Consider the following 27,110-nt stretch of genomic DNA (forward strand, 5'->3'; position numbering starts at 1 on the left):
TGAGGATTGAACCCAGGTACTCCAATGTGGGATGTGGGCATCCTAACCAGCATTTTAACTGGTTAAGAGGCTATTGCCAAGGTGAAAAAGAGGTTCTTGCCTTTTTGTAATCGGATGTCCACACAGCATAAATGTGAACACGTACTCTCTAGTGGTACTTCCTACTGCCCCAGGAGAAACACTAACATTTTCAACATGACTGTATAACCTATGAGACTTGTGTGACATGGTTCCTCCTCATTCATCCCAGACACTTCATCTAGAACATTTACCCTGCCCTTCAGCCATCTTGGGTTCTTTCTGGACCATATCCACCTGCCTACGAGCCTTCACACATGCAGTCAGAGCTTCTGGAGCCAGAGATCCATATGCCAATTAGTTACATCTTTTTATTTCAACTTATTCATCTATGAAATGGAAAAAACCACGTTTGCCTTACAGGGTTGTTGGGAAGATGAAAGAAATTACTGCAGCAGTGAAGCCTCATTCAAGGTGAGTGCTCAATAAAAATTAATGATGATTACTTACCAAGTTAATTCCTGAATGTCATTCTCTTCTTGGCTGTAAAGTCAGACCCTCAGGAAAGCACTCACTGATAATCCTTACACTAGGTCAGTTTCTACTATATTATATGCTCTTTCAGCATCTTATACTTCTCCCTCTGTAGCATACTTTGTCATTATAAATGATCTTTAAAAAACATTTATTTCATTTGTTTGAAAGGCACAGTTATACACAGAGAGAGAGAGGGAGAGGTGGAGAGAGAGAAAGATAGTTAGAGACAGATTTTCCATATGCTGGTTCACTCCCCAAATGGCCGCAATGGCCATGGCTGGGCCAGGCCAAAGCCAGGAGCCTCTTCCAGGTCTCCTATGTGAGTGCAGGAACCAAAGGACTTGGGCCATCCTCTGCTGCTTTCCCAGGTCCATTTGCAGGAAGTTGGATTGGAAGTGGAGCAACCAGGACTTGAACTGGTGCCCATATGGGATGGCAGCACTGCAGGCAGCAGCTCAACCCATGATGCCACAATCCTTGTCTTTGTTATATATAATTTATTTGTATAATTATGCATTTAAAATATGATAAATATTAGTATTCATTTGAAAACAATAACTTCCATGAGGGCAGGGGCAGGTATGTCACCAGGACTTGCTTAATACATAGTAGGTGCTTGATAACTGTTGAATGACTGCTATGATTTGATCTTGTCTCCTCAAGTTCATATGCTGGAAGCTTAATCCCTAGTGCGACAATGTTTGACAGGTGATAATGGACAACAGGGCAGGAGACCTACCTAGTTCCCACTGTGAGTTTGTGGGTTTTGGCACCGTCTCTGAGAAGAGCTAGAAAAAGCCTGGAAAAAGAGTCTTACACAAGTCGTTTACCAAAAGTTAGCACATAACTGAAATAAGAGGAGCTGAAGTACTAGGCCTGGTTCTGAGTCATTTACCTACATCCATTTATTACATAATTGGGATTATAGCAATCCTTTATGATTGTACATTGTTACCATGTTGAGTTTACAGATGAGGGAAAGCACCTACCATAGGCTGCAGGTGATGGTTGGTCCTGTAAAATGGTATGGATTAAGATGGTGTTAGCAGTCATAGACTGGGTCCCACCATCGGTTAAGAGTGGGGTCAGTAGCACTTCAGAGTCTTCACTTCTACCTAGTATTGCCCCATGACCTTTTCCCATGGGATCCTTTGCTGGTGTGGCTCTTGCTGTCCATTTAATCCTCCTAGAGTAAGTGGTTCCCAGACATTTGACTGCACTGTACCCACATTAAGGAAGTTCACGACTACCAAGCATCAATCACCAACCCCGTCACATTGCTTGCATGCTCCTTGTTATGTTCTCACCCTTTTATTACATCTTTTCCCATGAAACGTGTTTATCTTTATGAGTAATGTATGTGCCTAGTCTATTTTAGTTTTGTCTGTTAAAAAGAAAACCATACAAGTCATAATCCACCAAAATGGTTTCACAACTGCAGATGGGTGTGACTCAGTTTGAAATTATTCTTTAGCTGTGTCCCATCCAGAAGTAAAACACCTGAGAAGGAATCGAGTAGGCACACATAAATATTGGCATTGTTTTCTTAAGTGAAGGCCAGCTCTACTTCGTGAGTCACAGTTTTGATTGCCATATTTTTACTAGTAATTAACCTCCACAACACTGCCTATGAGGTTATAAATATTTAAGGTTTACAAAATGCTCTCACATACACCACCTCACATAATTTTCACAACAGTGCAGCACTTTGATCATTATCATCCTCATTGTGAGGATAACAGGTTCTGAGAGGTCATATGACCTGCTAAAGGTCATTCAAGTGAATTTGGAATAAGTAATAGGCTTCTTTTTTTTTTTTATAATCTGCATTTTGCTTTCTGATTGCACAAATAAACTTAAAAGTGCTGTGAAGAAAATAAACATGACTACCTCAGTAATAACCCCTTTGAACACTTTTGAGTATTTCCTACAGTTTAGTGTGTTACTGTGTTTTGCCTTTACAAACCTAGGATGACTTTAGGCCACATAAAGGTGGGAGAAGCAGTAGCCTCATCATGGTTGCCCCCAGGCCCAAGCTTGCCTTTCCTCCACGTGTATAAGAGCTGTTGGCCGCCAGGCCCTGTGCTTCCTTTTCTGCAGCACACTATATATATATATATATATATATATATATATATATATGATACAGATTTTATATTTACTTACAATAAACTTAAAGAAAAGGGAGCTGACTTGTAATCATGAAACCAGTAATTTCTTAGTAATGTCTGTGAGTCTATATGACATATTAAATAGCAATAGAGGTGTTAACAACAGTTACAAAGAAAAAGACCCCTGTAACTTGTGTGGACCTGGCCCCTGTAGCCCTCTTGAAACAATTACCGGTGTAAAGAAATGTGTTGGAGTGTCCTCCCACCACGACGTCCACGCCCTTCACTTTCTGAGCAATGAGTTTATCCGTTTCAAAACCAGAGTGTCCCAGTGCGATAATCTTGTTCACGTTTAGAGTTTTTAGCTTGTCTACTTCAGGTTGCAATGCAGTGATTTCATCTTCAAATACTAAATCCGTTCCTAAGGAACAAAATAGATAAAATGAACATATTTTCTAATAATTTTGGTACATTTCTTACTATGCATACAAACATGCCAAGTATAAAACAGCTTAATTTACTAAAGCACTTAAATTACAAGACTGAAATATATTTACACATTAAACAGAAAGTTCTAGGAAGCCAACAAAAGTTCAAAAGTTCTGTTATGTTTCTTAGTGATCCCTGTTAAATATAAGAGTGGAAATAAGAGAGGGAGGAGATGTACAATTTGGGACATGCTCAATCGGACTTGCCCCAAATGGTGGAGTTAGAAATGTACCAGGGAATTCCAATACAATCCCATCAAGGTGGCATGTACCAATGTCATCTCACTAGTCCAGGTGATCAATTTCTGTTCACAATTGATCATACTGATAGGTCTAAGAGTCAAAGGGATCACACAAACAAGACTAGTGTCTGCTAATACTAACTGACAGAATCAAAAAGGGAGAGAATGATCCAACATGGGAAGCGGGATACACAGCAGACTCCTAGAATAGCAGATGTCCTAAATAGCACTCTGGCCTCAGAATCAGCCCTTAAGGCATTTGGATCTGGCTGAAGAGCCCATTAGAGTATTTTAGGCATGGAAACCCAAGACACTCTGGCAAAAAAAAAAAAAAAAAAAAAAAAAAGCCTAAATGAAAGATCTCTGCAAGTGAGATCCCAGTAGAAAGAACTGGCCATCAAAGAAGGAGGTACCCTTCGCTGAAGGAAGGAGAGAACTTCCACTTTGACTACGACCTTGTCTAAATAAGATCGAAGTCAGCGAACTCAAAAGGCTTCCATAGCCTTGGCAACTCATGAGTAGAGCCTAGGGAGATTACTGACGCCATAAACAAGAGTGTCAATTTGTTAAGTCAACAACAGGAGTCACTGTGTATTTACTCCTCATGTGGGATCTCTGTCCTTAATGTGTTGTCCAATGTGAATTAATGCTATAACTAGTACCGAAACAGTATTTTACACTTTATGTTCTGTGTGGCTATAAACTGATGAAATCTTCACTTAATATATACTAAATCGATCTTCTGTATATAAAGATAATTGAAAATGAATCTTAATGTGAATGGAATGGGAGAGGGAGCGGGAGATGGAAGGGGTGCGGGTGGGAGGGAAGTTATAGGGGGGAAAAAGCCATTGTAATCCATAAACTGTACTTTGGAAATTTATATTTACTGAATAAATGTTTTTAAAAAAAGATTTTGGATAATATTATTTAGCTTGAACTCAATCTCAAACTATGAGGAGGCCTCAGATAAGAGTTTATACTTCTCTAATTTTGCGTTTAGACTTCTGCCATACCCATGTGGAAAGTGCCTTAGCACTTAAGCATGGTGTATAGAACAGATATTGGAAAGTCTTCCTACTTAAACTGTTAGCAAGTAGTTCCTGAATGCCAGTTTGGTTTTTTTTTTTTTTCTTTTTCTTTTTTTTTTTTTGACAGGCTGAGTGGACAGTGAGAGAGAGAGACAGAGAGAAAGGTCTTCCTTTGCCCCTTGGTTCACCCTCCAATGGCCGCCGCGGCCAGCGCACTGCAGCCGGCGCACCGTGTTGATCCAAAGGCAGGAGCCAGGTGCTTCTCCTGGTCTCCCATGGGGTGCAGGGCCCAAGCACTTGGGCCATCCTCCACTGCACTCCCTGGCCACAGCAGAGAGCTGGCCTGGAAGAGGGGCAACCGGGACAGAATCCAGCGCCCTGACTGGGACTAGAACCCGGTGTGCTGGCGCCGCAAGGCGGAGGATTAGCCTAGTGAGCCGCGGCGCCGGCCCTGAATGCCAGTTTTAAAATTGCAGTTGACAATTTTGTCTTGTGCACTTGAAGATCACATCAGTCTTAGTCTTATCGAGCTCTGCAGGCACTTCATTGAAATACTGCTCTCCCTGGAAGTGTATGCATTCCTCACTGGCTGCTTACTCCCTCACTTAGTGGCAATAAATGATCACCTGTTGGCATCCACTGGCTAGCAGCAGTCTGACTGCACAGCCTGGGTCCTCTTTGTCCTGCAAGGCACACGTTGCCCATGCAGTGAGGTGACTGGCTCCTCTCACTGTCTCTGTAGGCGAACCTCAGCAAGTCTTGAAGTCTTACTACTTCAATTCACATGCTATTGACTGCGAATACAGACACACTGCCCCTCAAGTCATAGTCAGCAGTGCTCAGCTGCAAAGGAGTCCCCAGAAGAGTTGATCTAGACTCTTTTATACTAATTTCCATGAACCAGCATGAAAGTGAAAATGCCAAAAAATGAATGACATCTTATTAAGAGATTTCAAAATGCAGGAGTCTGCAAACTGCAGCTTCAAAATTCCCAATCTCTCCAAAAGGCAACAAGACTATGAATGCATCCCTTGTTACCCTGTGATGTCTGGGGGGTCCCTATGTCCTTCAGCAGGGGGACTCCACAGGTGTAAATTACTACAGAGGAGAAGCAGTCCCAACCACAGCCAAGTTGCCCCAGATGGACAGCCAAGATTAGCAGCTCACAGATGTGTAGTGCTCACTGGTAGTGCTGTCCGTAACCAACAGGTAACGTTTGGGAATCAAGACTGATACCATGGCTGGCGCCACGGCTCACTAGGCTAATCCTCCACCTTGCGGCGCCGGCACACCGGGTTCTAGTCCCGGTCAGGGAGCCGGATTCTGTCCCGGTTGCCCCTCTTCCAGGCCAGCTCTCTGCTGTGGCCAGGGAGTGCAGTGGAGGATGGCCCAAGTGCTTGGGCCCTGCACCCCATGGGAGACCAGGAGAAGTACCTGGCTCCTGCCTTCGGATCAGCACGGTGCGCCGGCCGCAGTGCGCCAGCCGTGGCGGCCATTGGAGGGTGAACCAACGGCAAAAGGAAGACCTTTCTCTCTCTCTCTCTCTCACACTGTCCACTCTGCCTGTCAAAAAAAAAAAAAAAAAAAAAAAAAAAAAAAGACTGATACCAGCTTTACCATCTTTGTGTATCACGAGAGCATCAAAGATAATCTGCATCTTGTTGCTCTCACCAAGAATTACAGGCGGCCTGTCACCTCTTGGCAGCATGTCACCTTCTTTGTAAATCTTCTCCTGCGCACCTTCCCCCCATCACACCTGCCATTCCCTCCTTCTGCTTAATTCTTCTGCACAGCAGCCCTCACCACCTTCTGTCTCATCAAACATTTATCCTCCCACTGTGCATGTAAGCTCCAGGGGACAAGGACATTGTGTTCAGCATCCCTGGTGCCTGGCACAGTCTCTGGCACACAGATAAGTACTCAAGGGAATGAATGAATGTTGAGAGACTTACTGTGCTCTGCTTTGGTATGACAGGCAAGAAGAGACAAAAAAGTTCAGAGAAATGTCTCTGAGGACAAAGGAATACATTCTCTTCATACATCAGAAACCTCACAGGACTGGGCATCATATAACAGAGACAGCATGGGATATGTTTCAGAATGTCTTGAGAGGAGTTCTATCATAGGCATTCCAGTACCTAGCTCAATTAACTTAAATGTGCTAGACATACAAGTGATACACCTGTGGGTGTCCAGGCCATGAGGACTGGAAGAACTGGGTTTTATTAGTGGACAGAGATCTGTAGAATAACCCCCTCAGGCTTCTCTTCCAAATTTGAAAGCACTGAATTAAACAAAGACCCTGTTTACACTGTGGAACAAAATAATTGCTTAAACAGAAAGAGGTAATGTCTTTAGGAAGTAACTTAGAACAACACAGAATCCACCTGAGTTTTATCAATGCCATCCTCAGTATACAACTTGCCTAATTGTTCCTACTTCCAGTTACAGTCTATAAAAGGAACACCAAGCTCTGATTTAATGTTTCTGTTTCAAGCAACGGGTATTACAAATGTAGAAAATACCTGGATTTGAGAGGAAAGGAGTTTCTTTGGATGTGTAGCCAACAATTCCCACAACTTCATTACCAACATTAAGAATTTTATATGGCAAATAAAGTCCTGATATTTCAGATGCTAGTGATCCCTTTGCTTTAATGTTTGCACTCAGAATTGGAAATTTAGCCTCTTTGAGAAGTGGGTCAATCAGTCCTTTTACCCCATTATCAAATTCATGGTTTCCCAGTGCCTAGGTAAAAGGGAAAAGAGAGAAAGCATTAAGTACTATGGAATTTCCAATAAAAACTTTAAAAAATGACATTAGCCCAGTAGCTCCCCAAATGGGCTTGGCTCCTATCAGACAGTTTCCATGGCCTCCGTGTCCACTGCACGTTGAGGAGGATCCAGGGGCCTTCAGAGTGCTAGGATGCAGAGCACTGATACCTCAGGGCTCACTGCACCCAGCAGGGTTGCCATCAACATGCACAAGTGTCACTTGGTGAGTTGGTCAGGTGTCCACTGTCTTGCCAGTCCTCAGAACTGGGGCAGGCTGGAGAGTCTACATTTACCACCCTCTGCCCAGCCCTTTCATGCTGTTTTTTTTTCTCATAAGTCCACATTTCAGACCCAACCATTTAAACCATCATCTGTCGGGAAGAAGCATGATTGTGCACAGGACTTTAGCACAAGGCAGGCTGAAATGTACTGTTGACTGAGACCAGAAGCCCCTCCCTCCCACCATGTTCCCACACTTGTGTTTTCTCAAGGACTCCTCGATCCTCTAATTCTCCTGGGAAAAGGAAGATATCCAAGGGCAAGCCCATTTTACAGTGCGGTACTGGCTTCTTTCTTCAGCAGCTCTGGGCCACCTTTATCTACTCCTAGCAGTTCCAAGCTAAGGAGAACTCCAGGGTGAAAGTGTCGCTTGACCTTCAGTGGGTTACAGACCTGCTCTGAGTGCAGGGGCTTCCTTAGGAGCAGGGGTGATTTCATGCATCATCAGTATGGCCCTTGGGGTCATACATATTCCATAGCATGTAATGACACATTTGTGGGGTCATTTGCTTTTGTCTCCTGACCGGACTGAAGGCTCTTGAGCCACTACATGCTGGCTGCACTGTAGTCCCCTCATGTGCACACGTGCATTTGTTGAATGCCTTGGCTCAAGTGGTTGGGTATATACCCTCAGGCATGTATCTTCATGCAGGGACAGCAGCATCCTGTGTTCACATTACCATTTCCTTCTCCTGAGGAAATTCAGAATTTCTAAATTTGCCTTTCCCCCATGTCTGGTGAGCTACTCATTTTTACCTCTTCCTTTTGTATAATTAACTTCCTTCTTAAAAGTTGATTTAGTCTCGAAAGTTCTCCCACTCAGGTAATTTTTTTTTCTTCTTCTAGTCTTAGAATAGTGCTATTTCTTCCTATGCTGAAATTAGTCTCCCATGTTATGTTACAATGCCTGTCTTGCTTAACTGTGAAGTTGTTTGGTTTTTAATGACTATTTCCATGGTTCTTCATGTTGTCAGCCACCCTGTGGTTTACATGTTTAGCACTGTGGTTATGTGCTTAGCACTGAGCAACAGCTGAAGTCACAGTTTTCATTTCTTTGTTACCTGTTTAGTGTTTCCCCTCCCCACCCTGACTTTGAGTGCAATGCTCCTGAAAGTGGCAGTTTTACTGTCTTTTTCCTCCCTATTGCCATGGGGAGAGGAGCCCCCAGTCTATGATGTTCAATGTTGTGTGTAGATTGACTAAATCATCTCCCTCACACTCCCACCTCCAACTCCAAACTTGAGAATCTCCAGCCCTTACTTTTTTCCTGATCTCTAGAACTGTATGTTAACTGCCATGCGACATTTTCCCCCAATGTCTTAAAAGCACCCAAGGTTCACCATGCACAAAGCCCCTTTCATCTGGGATTTCCCATCTTGGCCCAAGGTGCTGGCACTCCCATAGTCGATAAAGCCAGAATACGTGGAGCAACTGAATCTCACGCTCTCCTCTCCCACCCCCACCCCCCAGCATGCTTCTCTTTGACATAAGAGCTCCAGTGTCTGCCTACCACATTGTCCCTACCTTAGTGTGATCCTCACCATTCTCTCCTGCACTACAGTAGCCTCCTGCCTAGGCTTTCAGTCTTCATCACTCCCTTCTCTAGACTGTTCTTTGTACTGCTGCCAGGATAATCTTTCTAAATGCAAATGTGATCTTGTCATGCTCCACCTGCAGGTCCTATAGAGGCACTGCCTTTTGGATAAAAGTCAGTATTCTGAGCAGGGCTCACAAGGCTCTTTGTGATTGGATCTCACCTTGGCTCCAGCCTCATTTCTGACAGCCACACTGTAATGTGCCAAGCAAGAAGGAAGGATTGGTTCCACCACTTACGAGCAGTGAGCTGGGGCATGTTCCTAAATCTCCGTTTTCTCTGGAAGGGCATTAAATAAACAAGACAAATGTGGTAATGAGACAGAACTAGCATTTACTAATACTTGTCATGTGAGAGCATTGTAAAAAGTGACTTTGTATAGAAAATCTGCTTTAGTGCTATGAGGTTGTGCTGTGAGTATTTCACTATGCTCATTTTACCGATGAAAAAGTCTCAGCTCTAGAGAAGTTAAATGAATTGTTGAAGGTGACAAAATTAGTAAGTGGTGGAACTGAGACTAGAATCACTTCTGTTTGACTTCAAAGTTCTTAACCTCTGAGCTTTGCCGAACCCAAAGTAGGTGCTCAAAAACAAAAAAAAAATGACACCTAACTTCTTGTATTTTCCCACGATGTCACTTATCTCTGTGCTTTTGCATGTGATGGCTAAAGATGATAGCTAAACTAGACCAGAATATTGTTTCTTCAGGTCCTTATTCAACTGATGGCTTTAGCTCCTGAAGTCTGGTAATTCTTTGTTTTTTTTGTTTTTAAATTTTAGAGATATTTGCTCAATAAATTCCTACCCCTCTCAAACTTGGCACTAAATTATTTTTTCAAGATTTATTTTATTTGAAAGGCAGAGTTACATATACAGAGAGAGAGGAAGAGACACAGAGAGAGGTCTTCCATCTGCTGGTTTACTCCCCAAATGGCTGCAACACCCAGGGCTGAGCCAGGCTGAAGCCAGGAAGCAGGAGCATCTTCTGAGTCTCCCACATGGAGTGCGAGGGGTGGCAGGGGCCCAGGAACTTGGACCATCTTCTGCCGCTTTCCCATGTGCATTAGCAGGAAGCTGGATTGGAAGTGGAGCAGTTGGGACTCTAATGGGTGCCAACATGGGATACCAACACTGCAGGCTATGGCTTAACCCGCTGCACTACAGTGCTGCTCCTCTGGTAATTCTTATTATACAGAGACTTCTCAGTCACCCAGTCTGAGCTAAATGTCTTTCCTTTCTCTGGTAGCCGTCTCTTTGTAGCTGTGGTAGAGCCCTAGTCTGCCTGCCAGTGAGTGCTTAGCACCTGCAGACACCCAGCAGGCATAGAGGCTACACTGCTGAATGAATAAATGAATGGACAGAATCGTTACCAACTTTTCAAACAAAAATCAATGCAGAAAAATTTGTTTGTAAATACTAATTTTCTTTAGGAATTCCTGTTTACATTTTCCTACCTTGACTTTCTCCTATCTGATTTTATTCTATTGTACTTATGAGAACTTAATGTTGTATAAGTTATTCAGAAGGAGGATCATGTGTGTAAAAGTGATCATTTTAATCACTTTTATTATTTTTATTAATAACATGAAAATATCTCAGGAAAAGACTGCCCAAGGGAAAAACATAGAGCAATTAAAAAAAAAAAACAGAACAACACAACAGATGAAGTCATTCTTTGGGATTGGCAGGAGATAGGTTCCAGGACCCCCTACAGATATGAAAACCTTTGGATGCTCAAGTTTCTTACATGAAATGGCTCAGTATTTGCATATAACTTATGCATGTCCTCCTGCATACTTTATTTATTTATTTGATAGAAAGACAGGGGAAGAGAAAAAGAAACAGAGAGAGAGCACACTCATTTACTGGTTCACTCCCCAAATGCCTGCAGAAGCTGGAGCCAAAGCTGGGATTAGGAACTCAATCTATGTCTCTCTTGTGGGTGGCAGGAACCCAGTTGCTTGAATCATCACCACTGCCTCCCAGGGTCTGCATTAGCAGAAAGCTGGAGCCAGGAGTCTGTAAATGTTCAAATATTTTTGATTTACTGCTGGCTGAATCCACAGATGCAGAAGCTATGGATACAGAAGGCCCACTGTATTCTTAACCCAACTTTTTTGGTCTTCTCTGAAAGTTGATCCAAATTTTCTAATATAGTACTTACAGTTCTTTTGTTAATCACTATTTTTTGTTTAATCATCACTTTAGGCAAGTGATTCTATGACCCAGCTCAAATTCTTATGTTCATGTGTTCTGTGTGTGTGTGTGATTCTTTTGCTTTCCAAGTATTTCATTTTGAATATTGGGATTATTCATTCATTAACAATATTTGTTCACAATTCTAGCCCTGTGACAACCTTGTACATTTTATACTAAATTTCACCAAATGTACTTTTCTGTAATTTAAGAGACTTGAGCCTAGCAAAATGACCTTCAATATTTCCAACACCAGAATCATAGAAATAACAATGTGGGCTTCTGGTCCAATGCCAGCTTCTTACCTTGCCATTTTGTGCAAGAGAAAGCATAAAACACTATTTTAAAAAGAGAAAAATAAATGAGGGAAGGAAGGAGGGAGGGAAGGAAAGTAGGAGCGAGGGAAGGAAGGAGAGAGGGAGGGGGTTAAGAAAAGAAAAAGAACTGATGGTCTTACAGGAATGAAAGTTTCCACATTCTCCTTATAGCCAAGCTCAGTTTGACATCCAGATTCCTAAAATGTGGCTTGCCATTTAAGGTCAAAAGAATTGAAGTGTTGAGAACAAAAGGAAATTTGATTCTTCTGTGACTCAAAATCCTGTTGTTGTGAAATGAACTCTGACAAATACAGTCTGATTTCAACACCTTCTGCAAATACTTCTTGGTATTTGCAGTTGATGTGGATAGTTTGTAAGGGCCTTTGGCTTCAGAAAAACCCTCTGTTGACTGAGAATGAGACCCAGAAGTTTACATGAATCAGCAATGGAATAATGAGATATTCTATGACTTGGGATGCCAGCTTTCTTGTTTTGATTATTATAAATATCCTTCAAGTGAAGGAAAACTTACGTCTAAAGTTTGGCTTATGATTCATATAACTTCTGTTTTAGGCCAAAGTCAACTTTACCCCTGAGGATGAGCAGTGTTCTTAGAAAAAATTCCAGGGAATTATAAGGTGGTCACATTATTTGTTTCTAATGTGCTTCATGCTAAAAATAATTAAAAATACATTAATTATCATTTCTTAGGTACTAAACTGATTAGAAGGTACCCAGTATACATCTAAGTTGAAGGGCAAACAAATATATGATGTCATAACGTGACTCTCCACCATCCCCTTCCCTACAATGGCAGATGCCAATCAACTGGCTGAGTTAGTCTTTCCCACTGAGTTTGGAATGAACATCAGCATCCTTCTTATTCTAGCAGTTCAGGGAGTCATTGACACTCAACTAGAGATGACAGTAGAGATGAGACCTTTTTCTATGCTTGCAAAGATAATAATTATAAGCATTGAACTAACTGGCTTTTGACAACAGTAAGATACAACTTTAGCAGGTAACATAAGCTAGAGGCAACATTTCTAAATAAAGAAGAAAAATCTCCTTCTGTCTCTTTTTTTGTACTAATTTGACCCACACTTGCATGGATGGAATCTGCAGCAGAAGTCAAAGGGTACACTGAACCTTTCCGGCTCCCCTGCCCCATCCTCTGAGGTGATGTGCCAGCTACTGTTTCTTTCTCAAAGCTCTTCCTAGCAGGAGCTGCCATGTAGTCATTTGCTCTTTCTTACCTGTGAACAAACACTCCCATTGGGATTGAGTAAATGCACGAGTAGAAGAAATAATGAGAACTTTCCTCAGGGTGTGAATAAGGGAAGTGAAACAGTTGGTGTGAGAGCAGGTGGCTAACACAGGAAGCAGAATCAAAAGTTAGACGTGGACACTGATCTGCCTGGTCTGCAGGGGGGACACAGTGGCCAGTGGCCTTTTCATGAAGGCCTCTCATGATTCGGTAATATTTTGTTTTTAGAGAGGAATCTCCCACTTTCTAAGTACCCCAGTCACAGCTGATTGATCAAAGCCATCTCCTTTCCTGTTATTCGGCCCCTGGGGCAGGTGCCCCAGGCGGCCTCATATGACTTAGAATTCTGTGCAAGTATAGCTATTTTCTATGTGTGTACTGGGGGAAAGGCTATAAAACACAGTTCTGCTGGCCTCAGGTACCAAACTGGTAAGGAGTTGTGCTTCAAAAGCCAATAAAGGATGAGCCCGAAGGGCACAGAGGGATAATTTTAGCAGGAAACAGCCACAAAAGGCAAGCAAGCCTGAAAGCTGAAAACACTCACAGGCCAAGATCCTGTCAGGTCCCGCCTCAGACAGAGCCTGCTTTCTCAACTGGGAAATGTGTGTCCCCAAATAAACAAAGTGTGGGGACGTCCTAGGGGCCCAGCTCTGCCGAGCTCCCCACACGGCAGCGTGGGTCGGTTTGCCTACGCCTGCAGCAGAATTTCTATTCCCAGTACTGCCAGCAAGTGTTTTCTCGAACACTGAGATGACTCCCTTTCTCTGTTTCAGGCCTGATCAGCTTGAAACAAGCAGAGAGAATTCCGGACACTGTGAAAATATGTCTGTCTGGGAGGGGGCGCCTGGGGCAGAGGCCTGGACCCCTCTCCCTCTTCTTGTTTCAAGAGGCAATTTGTGGAGCAGTCTGGGGTGATTTGGTAGTCAGCTGTTTCTCCCCGCACCTTCCCCATGGCTCCCTGCCCTGAGAGTCCCCTGCAGGTCAATGACCAGCAGACAAGGACCTCAGCCCAGCGACTGTGAATGAGACACTCATGAAGATGCACATGTCCCAGCTGTGCGAAGTGCACACAGAAGCAGTGAAACGCAGGGCAGCCTCCTCACCCTCCACTGCTGGTCCCTCGCGCCCAGCTGTCCACAGTCCTGTTGCTTTTACTTCTGCCCCAGCCCTCAGTGGTCTCCTCCTCTGCATTCCCACTGCTCTGCTTCCCGGTGTCTTTGTCACGTCTCGCCCAGACCATTCCAGAATCTTCTAGCCACCAACCAGACATAGCTCCCATGCATCCCTTGCAGGTCACCTCTGAAAACACACCCCCATAGCCTCCTGCCTCTGCTCTAAGTCTCTCCAACCACTCGCCCCTGCCCCCAGTGGTGAAGTGAAACCCCCGAGCTACTTATGATGCAGTTTGAGTGACACCTCCACATCTCTTTTGGTTTGGAGTGTTCCCCCTGGCCCGTCTCTCATAGCACTCACCCCCCCACACACCAATGGCTGTTCATATGCCAACTGCCCCACATCCTTGGTGACACCGAGTGACCGCTGGCACCAGTACCTAGCAGATGTTTACTGAATGAATAATAAACCCACTCTCTTCACCTGTTTTTAAATGGGCTCCATTTACTCTAGGATTTGGTACGTGAGCCATTAAAACTTCTCAGAAGGAGGCAGGATATGAAACACGCTTGGTAAATAGTAATGAAGCAACGACTCAGTTGTAAAACAAATGATACCAAGCTGATGGGAAGCCCGGGAAAAGTGTAGCCAACGACATCACCATTCACAGCCTGATAGTCTTGTATTCTCTCTGGGTACTTGCTTAGCTTCTCTTGTTTCATTTCCTGTTTTCTTTGCTTTTAATATTTTTAAAATTCATTGAGAGAGAGAAAGAGAGAGAGAGAGTTGCAATAACAGGGGCTGGGCCAAGCTGAAGGCAGAAACTCTGGATCTCCCATGTAGGAACCATTATCAACTGCTTCCCAGGCACATTGGCAGAGAACTGGATCAAAAGCAGAGTAGCTGAGATTGAAACCAGTACTCTGATATGGGTGCAGGCATTCTAAGTGGCGACTTAACCTGCAGTGCCACAAGGCCTGCCCCACAATTTGTTTTTAAGTTCAAACTCTTCTCTGTGTCTTATGTGTAAGTGTGCATATGAACATGATTTAAATTTCATGATGGAAATTACAGAGAAGATAAATTTTGTGAAGCAACCAAGTATTTGGCCCATCAAAGGACACTTATATCTGACTTAGAAATGGGACATCTCAGGGTGGGCATTTGGTCTGGCAGTTAAGGCCCTTTATGCCCACATCTCATATTGAATGCCTGGGTTCAAGTCCTAGCTCCTCTGCTTCCAATCCAGCTTCCTGCTGCCTCACACTGTGGAAGGCAGCAGATGATGGTTCAAGTGCTTTGGTCCTTGCCACCCCTATGGGAAACCCAAACTGAGTTTCAGGTTCCCAGCTTTAGCCTGGCCTGGCCACAGCTGTTGCAGGCATTTGGGGAGTAGATCAGTTAGTGGTCGGACCACTCTCTCTGCTTCTCAAATAAATAAAGTAAATAAAAATCTTAAAAGGAGGGACATTCCGCCACCTCAGCTTTGTTCATAGAGAACCTTTAAAAATATAGTGAATATAGGGAACTGGCCGGCGCCCTGGCTCACTAGGCTAATCCTCTGCCTTGTGGCGCCGGCATACCGGATTCTAGTCCCGGTTGGGGCGCCAGATTCTGTCCCAGTTGCCCCTCTTCCAGGCCAGCTCTCTGCTATGGCCCAGGAGTGCAGTGGAGGATGGCCCAAGTGCTTGGGCCCTGCACCCCATGGAGACCAGCATAAGTACCTGGCTCCTGGCTTCAGATCAGCGCGGTGCGCCGGGCACAGCGCGCTGGCCGCAGCGGCCATGGGAGGGTGAACCAATGGCAAAGGAAGACCTTTCTCTCTGTCTCTCTCTCTCTCTCACTGTCCACTCTGCCTGTCAAAAAAAAAAAAAAAAAAAAAAAAGAATTCCTAAAATAAGGGAACTTTAAGAAAGAAGTTTTTTTTTTTTAAGACAAAAAGCTACATGACTAGGCCCTATTCATTTGTGACTCATTAAATCCTGATGAAACCCTGAAGTAGGTACTATTATTTCCCCTTTTTATAGATGGGAAAACTGAGGCAGAGGGCTCCATGACATCCAGTTGGCAGAGCTGGGATTTCAACAGGATTCTAACTGCTGTGCCAAACTGATGCTATGTGACTGCAGGGAAGATATGAGTATCACTCAGCTACTGGCTAGTTTCTCATAGGGTTCTACAGTTCCAAGAACAGCACCATGGTCCTTGTCCTCAGGAAGCTTATAGGGTAGGCAAAGAGCTGGACTAACATTAGCATACCCATCCATCCATCCATCCATCCACCCACCCATTCAACCATCCATCCAACTATCCATACATCATATGTGCACATAAAATGTTTTGGTGCAGTAGGTTAGGTTGTTGCCATATGGGCTGCAGTTCCAGTCCAGGCTGCTCTGCTTTCAATCTAGCTCCTTGCTAATGGCCTGGGAAAGCAGCAGGAGATGATCTAAATGTCTGGGTCTCTGCATCCACGTGGGAGACCCAGATGGAGTTCCTGGCTCCTGGCCTAGGCTTGGCCCACCTCTGGCCGTAGCTGGGAGAGTGAACCAAATGTATGGAAGATTACTCTATGTTTCCCAATCTCTGTAACTCTGCCTTTCAAAATGAATAAATAAAGCTTAAAAGAAGAAAGACACCCGGGGACCATGTGGAGGAGTTGGGAGAGGCCTCAGGTAAAGACACAGGTCCACACTGGCTGCTAATAACTGAAGGAGCTCAGAGGGCAAGCTCTACCTCCATGTAACCAGTCAGGGATGCTTGCAGGCAAATGGCATCAACAAATGAGGGAATGAAAATTAGGTGTGAGGTTGTCAAAAATGCTCCAGCGAAGAGGCTTCAACAGGTCAGAAGAAAGATAAAGAAGAGTTGATGTAGTGCAGTAGGCACAATGCAGAAGGAAGAGTTCCTTTTTCAATTCACAGAAATAAATTATAAAGAAGATAAGAAAGCCACGTGTGCACCTTTATGTGACCAGTCACACACCAGCTCTTCTGTTATGGACTGGAGATTCCAGTAGAGCCTATAATCCAAGGGGCTTGGTTACCAGTTTCTCAGGGACCTGTAGCAGCATCCTTAAGGCAGGAGGATTACCACCATGCTTGGCTTGGTTGATACGTTCCTGGCATTGTGGACCATTTCTGAGGGTGGGTTGCTCTCCATCCCTCAGTCCTGTGCCAGGGCATTTTGGTCTTGGCCAGTGAGTGTACAGTCCACCAAATGGCAGAAAAGATCCTGGGGCCCAGGTCCCACCCCTAAAGCTCATCTGCAGGTCAATATTTATTGAAAGAAGGAATGAGCAAACAAGTACTGAACAAACAGCATTCACATTTTACCAATCAGGTAGAAAAACATACTAACTCTGCATACATGCAAAATACACATATCAATGTTACATGAGAATTAACTGTTCACCTGATTGGGGTCCAGTTAAGTTTAACTACATCTTTGAGGGGTCAGAGGGCTCCAGCTAATGTTTGGATTTATATAACACCACTTATTCCAGTGAGAAAATTTTATGAGGCCTGAGAAAACAAATACTGATGGAGCTTACCCAGCATTCAGATGTGCTTGTGAGTTGCTGATGTGATGGGTAATTGGCTTAATTATTTCCAATTTTCAGTTTTGAAAATCCAGATGCCAGGATAAGGACAAGATGAGCTAAGAAGCTGCCTTGGCTCCCTCCCTCTGCTCCCTGGGACCAGCCCAGGGAACTGATTTAGAACTCAGGCACAGATGAAGCAGAAGCCCATGGCCACAGCGATGGGGGCCTGTCCTCATCTTTGAGGCTGTGGGATCCACAAATCCCTAGACAGTCACAACATCTGAAGTCTATGCTCTGAGGAGAACTGTTAATTTTCTTTACCTCTTTACAAATACCATGCCATCAGGATCTCCCTTCAAGCTTTTCAAACCAGCACTGCCAATTTGTCTTCCCGCAAACAAGGCTTTGTTATCAAAGATAAAGTAACTCCGAGTTTCTTTGGTACAGGAGACCTTGTAAGCATTTGAATACAACATGGTTTCACTTCAGCATTACATTTACAGAGAGAGAAAACACACGTTCACCATGTATCTGGGTGTAGATGGTAAGTGGGAGGGCCCATTGTTGGGTCTTCCTTAGCCCAGGTCTGTAGCTCAAGTATCCCAAGCACAGGTGTTAGAATTGTAGCCCTTTTCCTTTGCTCTGTTTATCCTCTCCCTGTTATCGATTTTATACATTACCCAGCCCCTGCATGTGGTTAAGAAGAGTCAAAAGGGCATTGCTCCTTGCCTATCTCCAGAACAGTGAATGCTACTCTAGCAGGTCTTACTGGCCACAGCCTTCTGCATAAAGCCTGGCACATGGGAGTCCAAGATAGATATCTGTGGACTGAAGGAATAAATGAGCTTCACAGACAACAAGTTCAAAGCTGGGCTCATCCTCCTTCCACTCCTTAGGCTGTCATTTCGGTTATTGACAGTACAATGCTGTACAGATCATCCTTGGACTCTCTCTGCCTGCAAAAATGTGGCCAACTGGAGGTACCTGGGAGATGACAATGCTTGCTCTCCCCAAGGAAATAACTTCAAAGAAAAAAAAGGGGGGAAGCCATGAGAGAGAAATGAGAGAGTAAGAGAGCCATCAAGCAAACTTAGAAGTATACGTAAATAAGTCCAGAAAAAAACAAGTGATGTTGTCATATGAGAAGTGAGAGACAGTGAATGAGCTGCACAAGGGCAGAGATGCTGGGATGTGACGTGAGACAGATCCCTTGCCCAGTTCCCCATTTCTTAGCTGAGGAAGTCATTGCCAAATTCATGTAGCTGGTGACTCAAGGAACCAGTAAGTAAATGTGATTGTGCTGATGGCCCAGGGAAATAAATCTCTTTCCACTTCTCCTGTCTGCCACAGCCCTGCAGTGTCCAGCTATGTCCAGTAAATCAGGAAAAACATTTAGACTGCACTTCAGTGTTTGAGACTTCAGCCATCAGGGGGTACTGTGGTTTGAATGTTCCCACTGACACTCAGGTTGACCTTTAATTCCCGTTGTGCGGTGCTAAAAGCTGCAGCCCAGTGGGACTTTTCATAAGTGATTAGGTCATGAGGGCTCTGCTCTCAGGAAAGGATTAATCTGTTCATGGATTTTCTTGAGACTGGGTCTGTTATCAAAGCCAATTTGGCTCTGTCTTTTGTGTGTGTGCCTCATGTCATGTGATGCCCTGTGCCTCCTGGATCTTGCCCTTCCCAGTCTTCAGAACCATGAGCCAAATGACATCTCCTTCTTAAACATTCCCCAGCTCCAGTATTCTGTTATAACAACAGAAAATAGACTAACACGGGATAAACGTAGGTATAAGAATCTGCCCCCTGAATAGCAATGTCAAAGCATGTTGACTCTCCTGGTGTCCTGAGCTTGAACCCTTCTAGTCATCTTTGGATGACAGCTTTTCCTGAGCCACCCCTGTCCTGTCAACAGAAGGCAGGCCAGCCAGCACTTATGGATCCTTCAAAGGGCACCGTCCTTAGCACTGTACATGCATCATCGTCTCTTCTAGACCTGACAACCTCTGGGAGGAGGCTGCCAACACTTCTCTCACACATGTGGAAGTGGAGGCCCCATGAGATGAATGAACTTCTTACAATGCACAGATCCTAAGTGGCAGGGGGGGACTTGCTTCTCATTAGTCTCACTCCCACATTCACTTTTTTACCCCATGCCACGCTGTCTGCCTAGAGAAGTTGGTTCCTATGGATTTGGCCCCACGACCTTAGTTCAGTTCTCATCTCACATCTAGATTACTGTCCAGCCTCTTTCTCATATTTCTTCTCTGGTGTTTTTCTCCTTTCTTTCATTCCTGTTCATTTTCCAGATGTGTGGCTTAAAGATTTTTTTCTCACACTAACCAAATTCTTCAGTTCTCTGCAGACAATAATTGTATAATCAACAATTCAATTGTTGACCCTATCTACTTGAACTTACATCATATCGGATAAGTTAAAGGGCTCCATTGCACAACACCATCCCCATTTAAGATGCTAGTTGGCAGTCCTCAGCTGCTTAAACTTAAAAAATTAAATTATTAATTATCATTGTTAAATTATTTAATCTAATTTTTAATAATTAAAGAGAGAGAGAACGATCTTTCATGCACTAGTTCTCTCTCCAAAGAGCTGGGGCTGAGCCGGGCCAAAGCCAGGAGCTGGGAACTCAACACAAGTTTCCCATATGAATGGCAGAAATCCAATTACTTGGACTATCACCTGTTGTCTTCCATTGTCTGTATTAGTGGGATGCTGAAGTCAGGAGCTGGAGCTAGGTATCAACCCAGGCACTCCATGTGGGAAATGGGCATTTTAACTTCTATCCCTGTCCTCCTGCCTCCTGCCTCTTGCCCCAGCCACCTACACTTCTAACTGACAAGCTATACTCAGAGATTCCCATGACTCCATCCTCATGTTTGAAAATTAGTTAAAATGATTCATTGAACACATGAAGGATGCAACTCAGAAATAACCAAATGGAAGAGGAGCACAGGGAAAGATGTGAAGTTTCTGGTGGTGGCGGGGCATAGGGAGGGGTGTATACAGACCTTCCATGCCCATTCTGGTCATGCCACCCTCCAGGAACCTTCACATGTTCAGCACCCTCAAATCTCATCAAACTTGTTCAAGAGTTTTATAGAGTTGCATCTCCAGCCTCACTGCCCTTTCCTGCAAGTTTGTGCATGAGGCTAAAATTACTCACCTTCTAATCCTCTAAGCTTTTGGTCTGTTTGGTGACTGTCCCCATCGCAAGGCTATCTAGACACTCCACCCAAAGTCACTTCATTGGCATACACTCAGATCTTATCAAAGGCTCTTATTACAGATAACAAAAGGTACTTCTGTGGCAAACACTGGGGACAAAGGCCAACTTTTTATTATTATTATTATACCATAGCCACCACTCTACTATTACATAAACTTACAAATGCACAAACCACAAGAGTAACTCGAGTACACCAAGTGAAAAGGCATCATAGATCAAGTTGATAAACTTAAGAGCAGAAGATACTTACAATTTCCAAAATTGATCACAGATCAATAGCTAAAATTCCTAAAAATCAATAAAGACAGCAAATCTGAAGATCCAAGATGGCTGACTCTAGAGGCCCTGTACTCGCCTACTCCATGGAGAAGAATCAGAACAACAGAGGAAGGACCATGCTTACAGGAAATTGAGGGAAAACTACAGAAGGATTCCACATTCCTCACTGGTTTTAAATCCAGTCCACAAAACTGACTGGAGTCTGATAACTTGCTCAAAAAAAAGGACCCCGCTTGTCTTTCTCCATCCTCAAAGCCCTGGACTCAAGCTTCTGCTAAACCCTTAGGAACAGAAAGCAGTCCCTGCACTAGCAGAGCCCCTAGAGCTGGAGTCAGGACACTCATGGGGACAGAGAACAGGTCCCTCTGCCTGCTGTAGTTGTGGAGTTGTGGGCACAAGCCTCGGGGCCATGCTCACTCACTCTGCATAATACAGGGAAGTTCCTTCTTCTCTTGGGGCTTGAAGCCATCAACAGTCCATACAGAAGCCCCAAAGTACACACAGCCCAGATCTGAGAAAGTCTCCTGCTGTACCTCTTAGCACAGGTACAAGCCCCAGCATCATCCTTGTGGGGACATAGGGCCGTTCCTTCTGGGTCCTTCAGCACTGGGACTGTGGCTGTTGGTGCTACATACTCTCGAGTAACTCTTTTACCTATGGGGCCTAGAGGGCTCTATCTGTATTCCTCTGCTTCAGGCTGGTGGCCAGTCCCCAGTCCCCAGCATAACCTACACTTGTCTTGTGAGACCTGGGTAAGGGCCTCGCTGTATCATGCAACTCTGGGACTGTGACTGTTGGTATTATAAGTCTCAGGGACACTTCAACTCCCCCATGGAGCCCACAGAAGGCCTGATATGCATTTCTCTGCTCAAGGTCTGCACTGCTAGTGCACAATCTCCAGTACAAAATACATTCACAGTGTGGGACATGGGTAAGGTACCCTCTAAGTCCTGCAGCTCCGGGTCTGTGACCATCTGTTCCTTAAGTCCAAAGGAAACCTGTGCTTTCCTTTAGGACCTGAGAAAGGCCCTAACTGCATCACAGTGATCCAGGAGTTCATAAAGCAGTGCACAATTCCCAGTATAACCTGTGGGAAATGGGTTAGGTACTCTCTGAGCATGATACCTTCAAAAGAATAAAATGTTTCTCCAGAAATAGATAATCAGAGTTACAGAGAGAGAGAGGGAGACACACACACACACACACACACACACACACACACAGAGACAGAGAGACTTAAAAAAAAAAGACAGATTTTCCATTTGCTGGTTTACTCCCTAGACAACTCCAATGCCCAGGACTGGGCCAAGATGAAGTCAGGATCCAGAAGCTTCATCCAGATCTACCACATGGTTGGAAGGGGCCCAAGCACTTGGGCCATCTCCCACTGCTTTTCCCAGGGCATTAGAAGGGAGCTGGATTGGAAGTGGAGCAGCCAGGACTCAAACTGGTGCCCATATGGGATGCTGGTGTTTGTAGGTGGCAGCTTTACCTACTATGCCACAATGCTGGCCCTAGATCCTGATTTGGAGGAAATCTATGAAATTCCTGAAAAAGAATTCAAAATAATGATCCTAAGGAAATTCAGTAAGATTCAAAATAATACAGATGGACAATTCAAAGAAATGAGGAAAAGAATGCATGATATGAATGAAAATTCAACAAAAACATATAAATCATTAAAAACAAATAATCATGGGGCCAGGCGCTGTGGCACAGTAGGTTAAAGCCCTGGTCTGAAGTGCCGACATCCCAAATGGGTGCTGGTTCTACTCCCGGCTGCTCCTCTTCCGATCCAACTCTCTGCTATGGCCTGGGAAAGCAGTAGAAGATGGCCCAAGTCCTTGGGCCCCTGTACCCACTTGGGAGACCTGGAAGAACCTCCTGGCTCCTGACTTCAGATTGGCTCAGCTCTGGCTGTTGCGACCATCTGGGGAGTGAACCAGCAGAGGAAGACCTCTCTCTCTGTGTCTCTACCTCTCTCTGTAACTCTGTCTTTCAGATAAATAAATATTTTAAAAAAAACCAAATAATCAGAAATTTTGAGCTGAAAATATCAAAGAAATAAAAAAACAGAATTGATCAAGAAAGAGAAAGAATTTCTGATTTTGAGAACAAGACAAAATAATCAGTCACACAAAGATAAAGAGAAAACTAATTAAAAATAAAGAAAGCCTACAGTAAATATGGGATACCATGAAGTGAGCAAATATTTGCATTATATGGCTATTTGAAGGGTAAAAGAAGGAAAAAGGCATTGAGAACCTATGGAATGAAATAATAGTGGAAACTTTCTCAAATCTCAAAAGAGACATGGATGTACAGATACAGGAAGCTTAAAGGACTCCAACCAGACTCAACAAAAAGACTTTTTCCCAGCAGATTATAGTGAAATTGCCAAAAGTTAAGGAAAAGGAAAGAATCCTAAAGATAGAGAAAAATGTTAAGTTACATGTAAAGAAAATCCATTAGACCAACAGCAGACTTCCAAGCAGAAACCCTGCAGGTTGGGGCCCGCTCTGTGGAGTAGCAGGTAAAGCTTCTGCCTATGATGCCAGCATCCCACATGGGTGCCAGTTCATATCCTGGCTGCTCCACTTCCCATCCAGCTCCCTGCTAATGGCCTGGGAAACAGGGAAAGATGGCTCAAGTACTTTACAAATACATGAAAACAAGCAATATGCTCCCAAATAACTAGTGCATTATTGAAGAAATTAAAAAGTAAATTAAGAAATTTCTTGACACAAATTAAAATGAAAATGCAACATATTAAAATCTGTGAATAAAGGAAAAGAAGATTTAAGAGGGGATTTTAACCCTTCAAGATATTGGCACAGGCAAAGAATTTCTGGAAAAGACCCGGGAGGCACAGGCAGTCAAAGCCAAAATCAACTATTGGGATTGCATCAAATTGAGAAGTTTCTGTGCTGCAAAAGAAACAGTCAGGAGAGTGAAGAGACAACCGACAGAATGGGAAAAAATATTTGCAAACTATGCAACAGATAAAGGGTTAATAACCAGAATCTACAAAGAGATCAAGAAACTCCACAAAAACAAAACCAACAACCCACTTAAGAGATGGGCCAAGGACCTCAATAGACATTTTTCAAAAGAGGAAATCCAAATGGCCAACAGGCACATGAAAAAATGTTCAAGGTCATTAGCAATCAGGGAAATGCAAATCAAAACCACAATGAGGTTTCACCTCACCCCGGTTAGAATGGCTCACATGCAGAAATCTACCAACAACAGATGCTGGCGAGGATGTGGGGAAAAAGGGACACTAACCCACTGTTGGTGGGAATGCAAGCTGGTCAAGCCACTATGGAAGTCAGTCTGGAGATTCCTCAGAAACCTGAAGATAACCCTACCGTTCGACCCAGCCATCCCACTCCTTGGAATTTACCCAAAGGAATTTAAATTGGCAAACAAAAAAGCGGTCTGCACCCTAATGTTTATTGCAGCTCAATTCACAATAGCTAAGACCTGGAACCAACCTAAATGCCCATCAACGGTAGACTGGATAAAGAAATTATGGGATATGTACTCTTTAGAATATTATACCGCAGTAAGAAACAACGAAATCCAGTCATTTGCAACAAAATGGAGGAATCTGGAACACATCATGCTGAGTGAAATAAGCCAGTCCCAAAGGGACAAATACCATATGTTCTCCCTGATCGGTGACGACTGACTGAACACCAAGAGGGAAACCTGTTGGAGTGAGGTGGACACTATGGGAAATGGTGGCTTGATCAGCATAGCCCTGACTGTTAATGAACAACTTAATACATTATCCCTCTTAGTAGTTTTTTTTATCTGTTCTACTTAATATGACTGGTTTAGATCTGTAATTGATGCACAGTTATTCTTAAGTGTTGAAAATTAACTGAAATGTGATCCCTGTTGAACATGGTGGTGGGAATGGGAGAGGGAAGAGATGTATAATTTGGGACATGCTCAGGCTGACTTGCCCCAAGTGGTGGAGTTGGAAGCATACCAGGGGATTCCAATTCAATCCCATCGAGGTGGCATGTACCAATGCCATCTCACTGTTCCAGGTGATCAGTTTCAGTTCACAGTTGGTCATGGTGAAGGGACTGGGAGTCAAAGGGAACACATAGACAAGTCTAGTACCTGCTAACGCTAACCGATGGAGTAAATAAAGGGGAGAGTGATCCAACATGGGAAGTGAGATACTCAGCAGACTCATAGAATGGCAGATGTCCTAAATAGCACTCTGGCCTCAGAATCAGCCCTAAAGGCATTCGGAGCTGGCTGAAAAGCTCATGAGAGTTTTTCAGGCATGGAAAGCCAAGACACTCTGGCAAAAGATCTCTGCGAGTGAGATCCCAGTGGAAAGAACAGGTCATCAAAGAAGGAGGTACCTTTCTCTGAAGGGAGGAGAGAACCTCCACTTTGACTATGACCTTGTCTAAACAAGATAAGAGTCAGAGAACTCAGAGGGCTTCCATAGCCTTGGAAACTCATGACTGGAGCATAGGGAGATTACTGATGCCATAGACAGGAGTGTCAATTGGTAAAGTCAACAACAGGAGTCACTGTGCACTTACTCCTCATGTAGGATCTCTATCCTTAATGTGCTGTACATTGAGATTTAATGCTATAACGAGTACTCAAACAATATATTTCACTTTGTGTTTCTATGGGGGTGCAAACTGTTGAAATCCTTACTTAATGCATACTAAACTGATCCTCTGTAAAAAAAAAAAAAAAAAAAAAAAAGAAAAAAAAAAAAAAGAAATTATCAATTCCCAACTTGACTCTCACTGGGATTAAACATGACAATAGGTCTGCTCTGATTTCATCATCATTTAAAAAAATCATCTATTATTTTTCACTTTATGTTTCTGTGTGGGAGCAAACTGTTGAAATCCATACTTAATGTATACTAAGCTGATCTTCTGTATATTAAGATAATCGAAAATGAATCATGATGTGAAGGGAAGGGGAGAGGGAGTGGGAAAGGGGAGGGTTGTGGGTGGGAGGGACGGTATGGGGGGGAAGCCATTGTAATCCATAAGTCGTACTTTGGAAAATTATATGCATTAAATAAAAGTTTTTAAAAAAAAAAAAAAGAGGGGATTTTATAGCAGTAAGTATATACATTTTAAAAAATAAAATGATCTTAACAACAATCTAATAATGCATCTCAAGGACTTAAAAAAAAAAAAAAAAACAAGAAAAACCCAAATTAGCAGAAGGCTAGAAATAATAAGGATCAGAGCAAAAAGAAATAAAATTTTTTAAAATACAAAAGATCAACAAAATGAAAAGTTGGTCTTTTGAAAAGATAAACCAAATAGACAAATCTTTAGCCAGACTAACAGAGAAAAAGAAAAAAGCTCAAATAAATGAAATCATACATTAAAAGGTGATATTACAACTGAATACCACAGAAACACAAAGGATTGTAAGAAACTACTACAAACAACTATATGATAACAAATTGAAAAATCTCAAAAACTGAGCAAATTCCTGGGTCAAGCTAGAGGTATCAAAAGTGTCCTACAAAGCTATAATTATTAAAACAGCATGGCATTGGCATAAAATCCAGCACACAGGTCAATGGAACAGAATAGAGAACCTAGAAACAAATCCACTTAAATCCAGGCAAATGTTTTTTGACAAAGGTGCCAGAACATACATGGAGAAAGGATAATTTTTTCAACAAGTGATGCTGGCAAAACTATATAACTGTAAATATACATATGTAGGAAAACAAAATTGGACCCTACCTCTCACCGTATACAACAATAAAATCAAGATGGATCAAAGAGCTAAATGTATGACACGAAACTGAAATTTCTAGAAGGAAACAGAGTAAATACTTCAGGCTTGAAGTACTGCGGTAGGCAATACTTTGTTGGAAAAGACCCCAAAAGCACAGTCAACAAAAACAAAACTACATAATAGGTTTTATGTCAAATGCAGAAGCTCCTGTACAGCAAAGGAAGTACAGTGAAGAGACATCCAACAGACTGGAGGGAAGTGTTTACAAACCACTTATACAGTGATGGATTGGTATCCAGAATATTACAGGTGCCTAAAA

General features: G+C 43.3%; 1 protein-coding gene across 4 annotated transcripts in view; it reads right to left on the reverse strand.

Annotated features, from left to right (window-relative positions):
- NT5E (5'-nucleotidase ecto) overlaps positions 1 to 27,110 on the reverse strand; it is a 105,120-nt gene that overhangs the window by 71,708 nt on the left and 6,302 nt on the right. For all 4 annotated transcript variants that reach the window (XM_070073820.1, XM_070073819.1, XM_017345271.3 and 1 more), the window contains exons 2-3: positions 6,953 to 7,175; positions 2,899 to 3,087 (exon numbers count right to left, since the gene is read on the reverse strand). In XM_070073820.1, the coding sequence (XP_069929921.1) occupies positions 2,899 to 3,087; positions 6,953 to 7,175 (412 nt within the window). The remainder of the gene's footprint in view (positions 1 to 2,898; positions 3,088 to 6,952; positions 7,176 to 27,110) is intronic.

The sequence above is a fragment of the Oryctolagus cuniculus genome, chromosome 5 (assembly GCF_964237555.1).
Source record: "Oryctolagus cuniculus chromosome 5, mOryCun1.1, whole genome shotgun sequence".
Classification (NCBI taxonomy): domain Eukaryota; kingdom Metazoa; phylum Chordata; class Mammalia; order Lagomorpha; family Leporidae; genus Oryctolagus; species Oryctolagus cuniculus.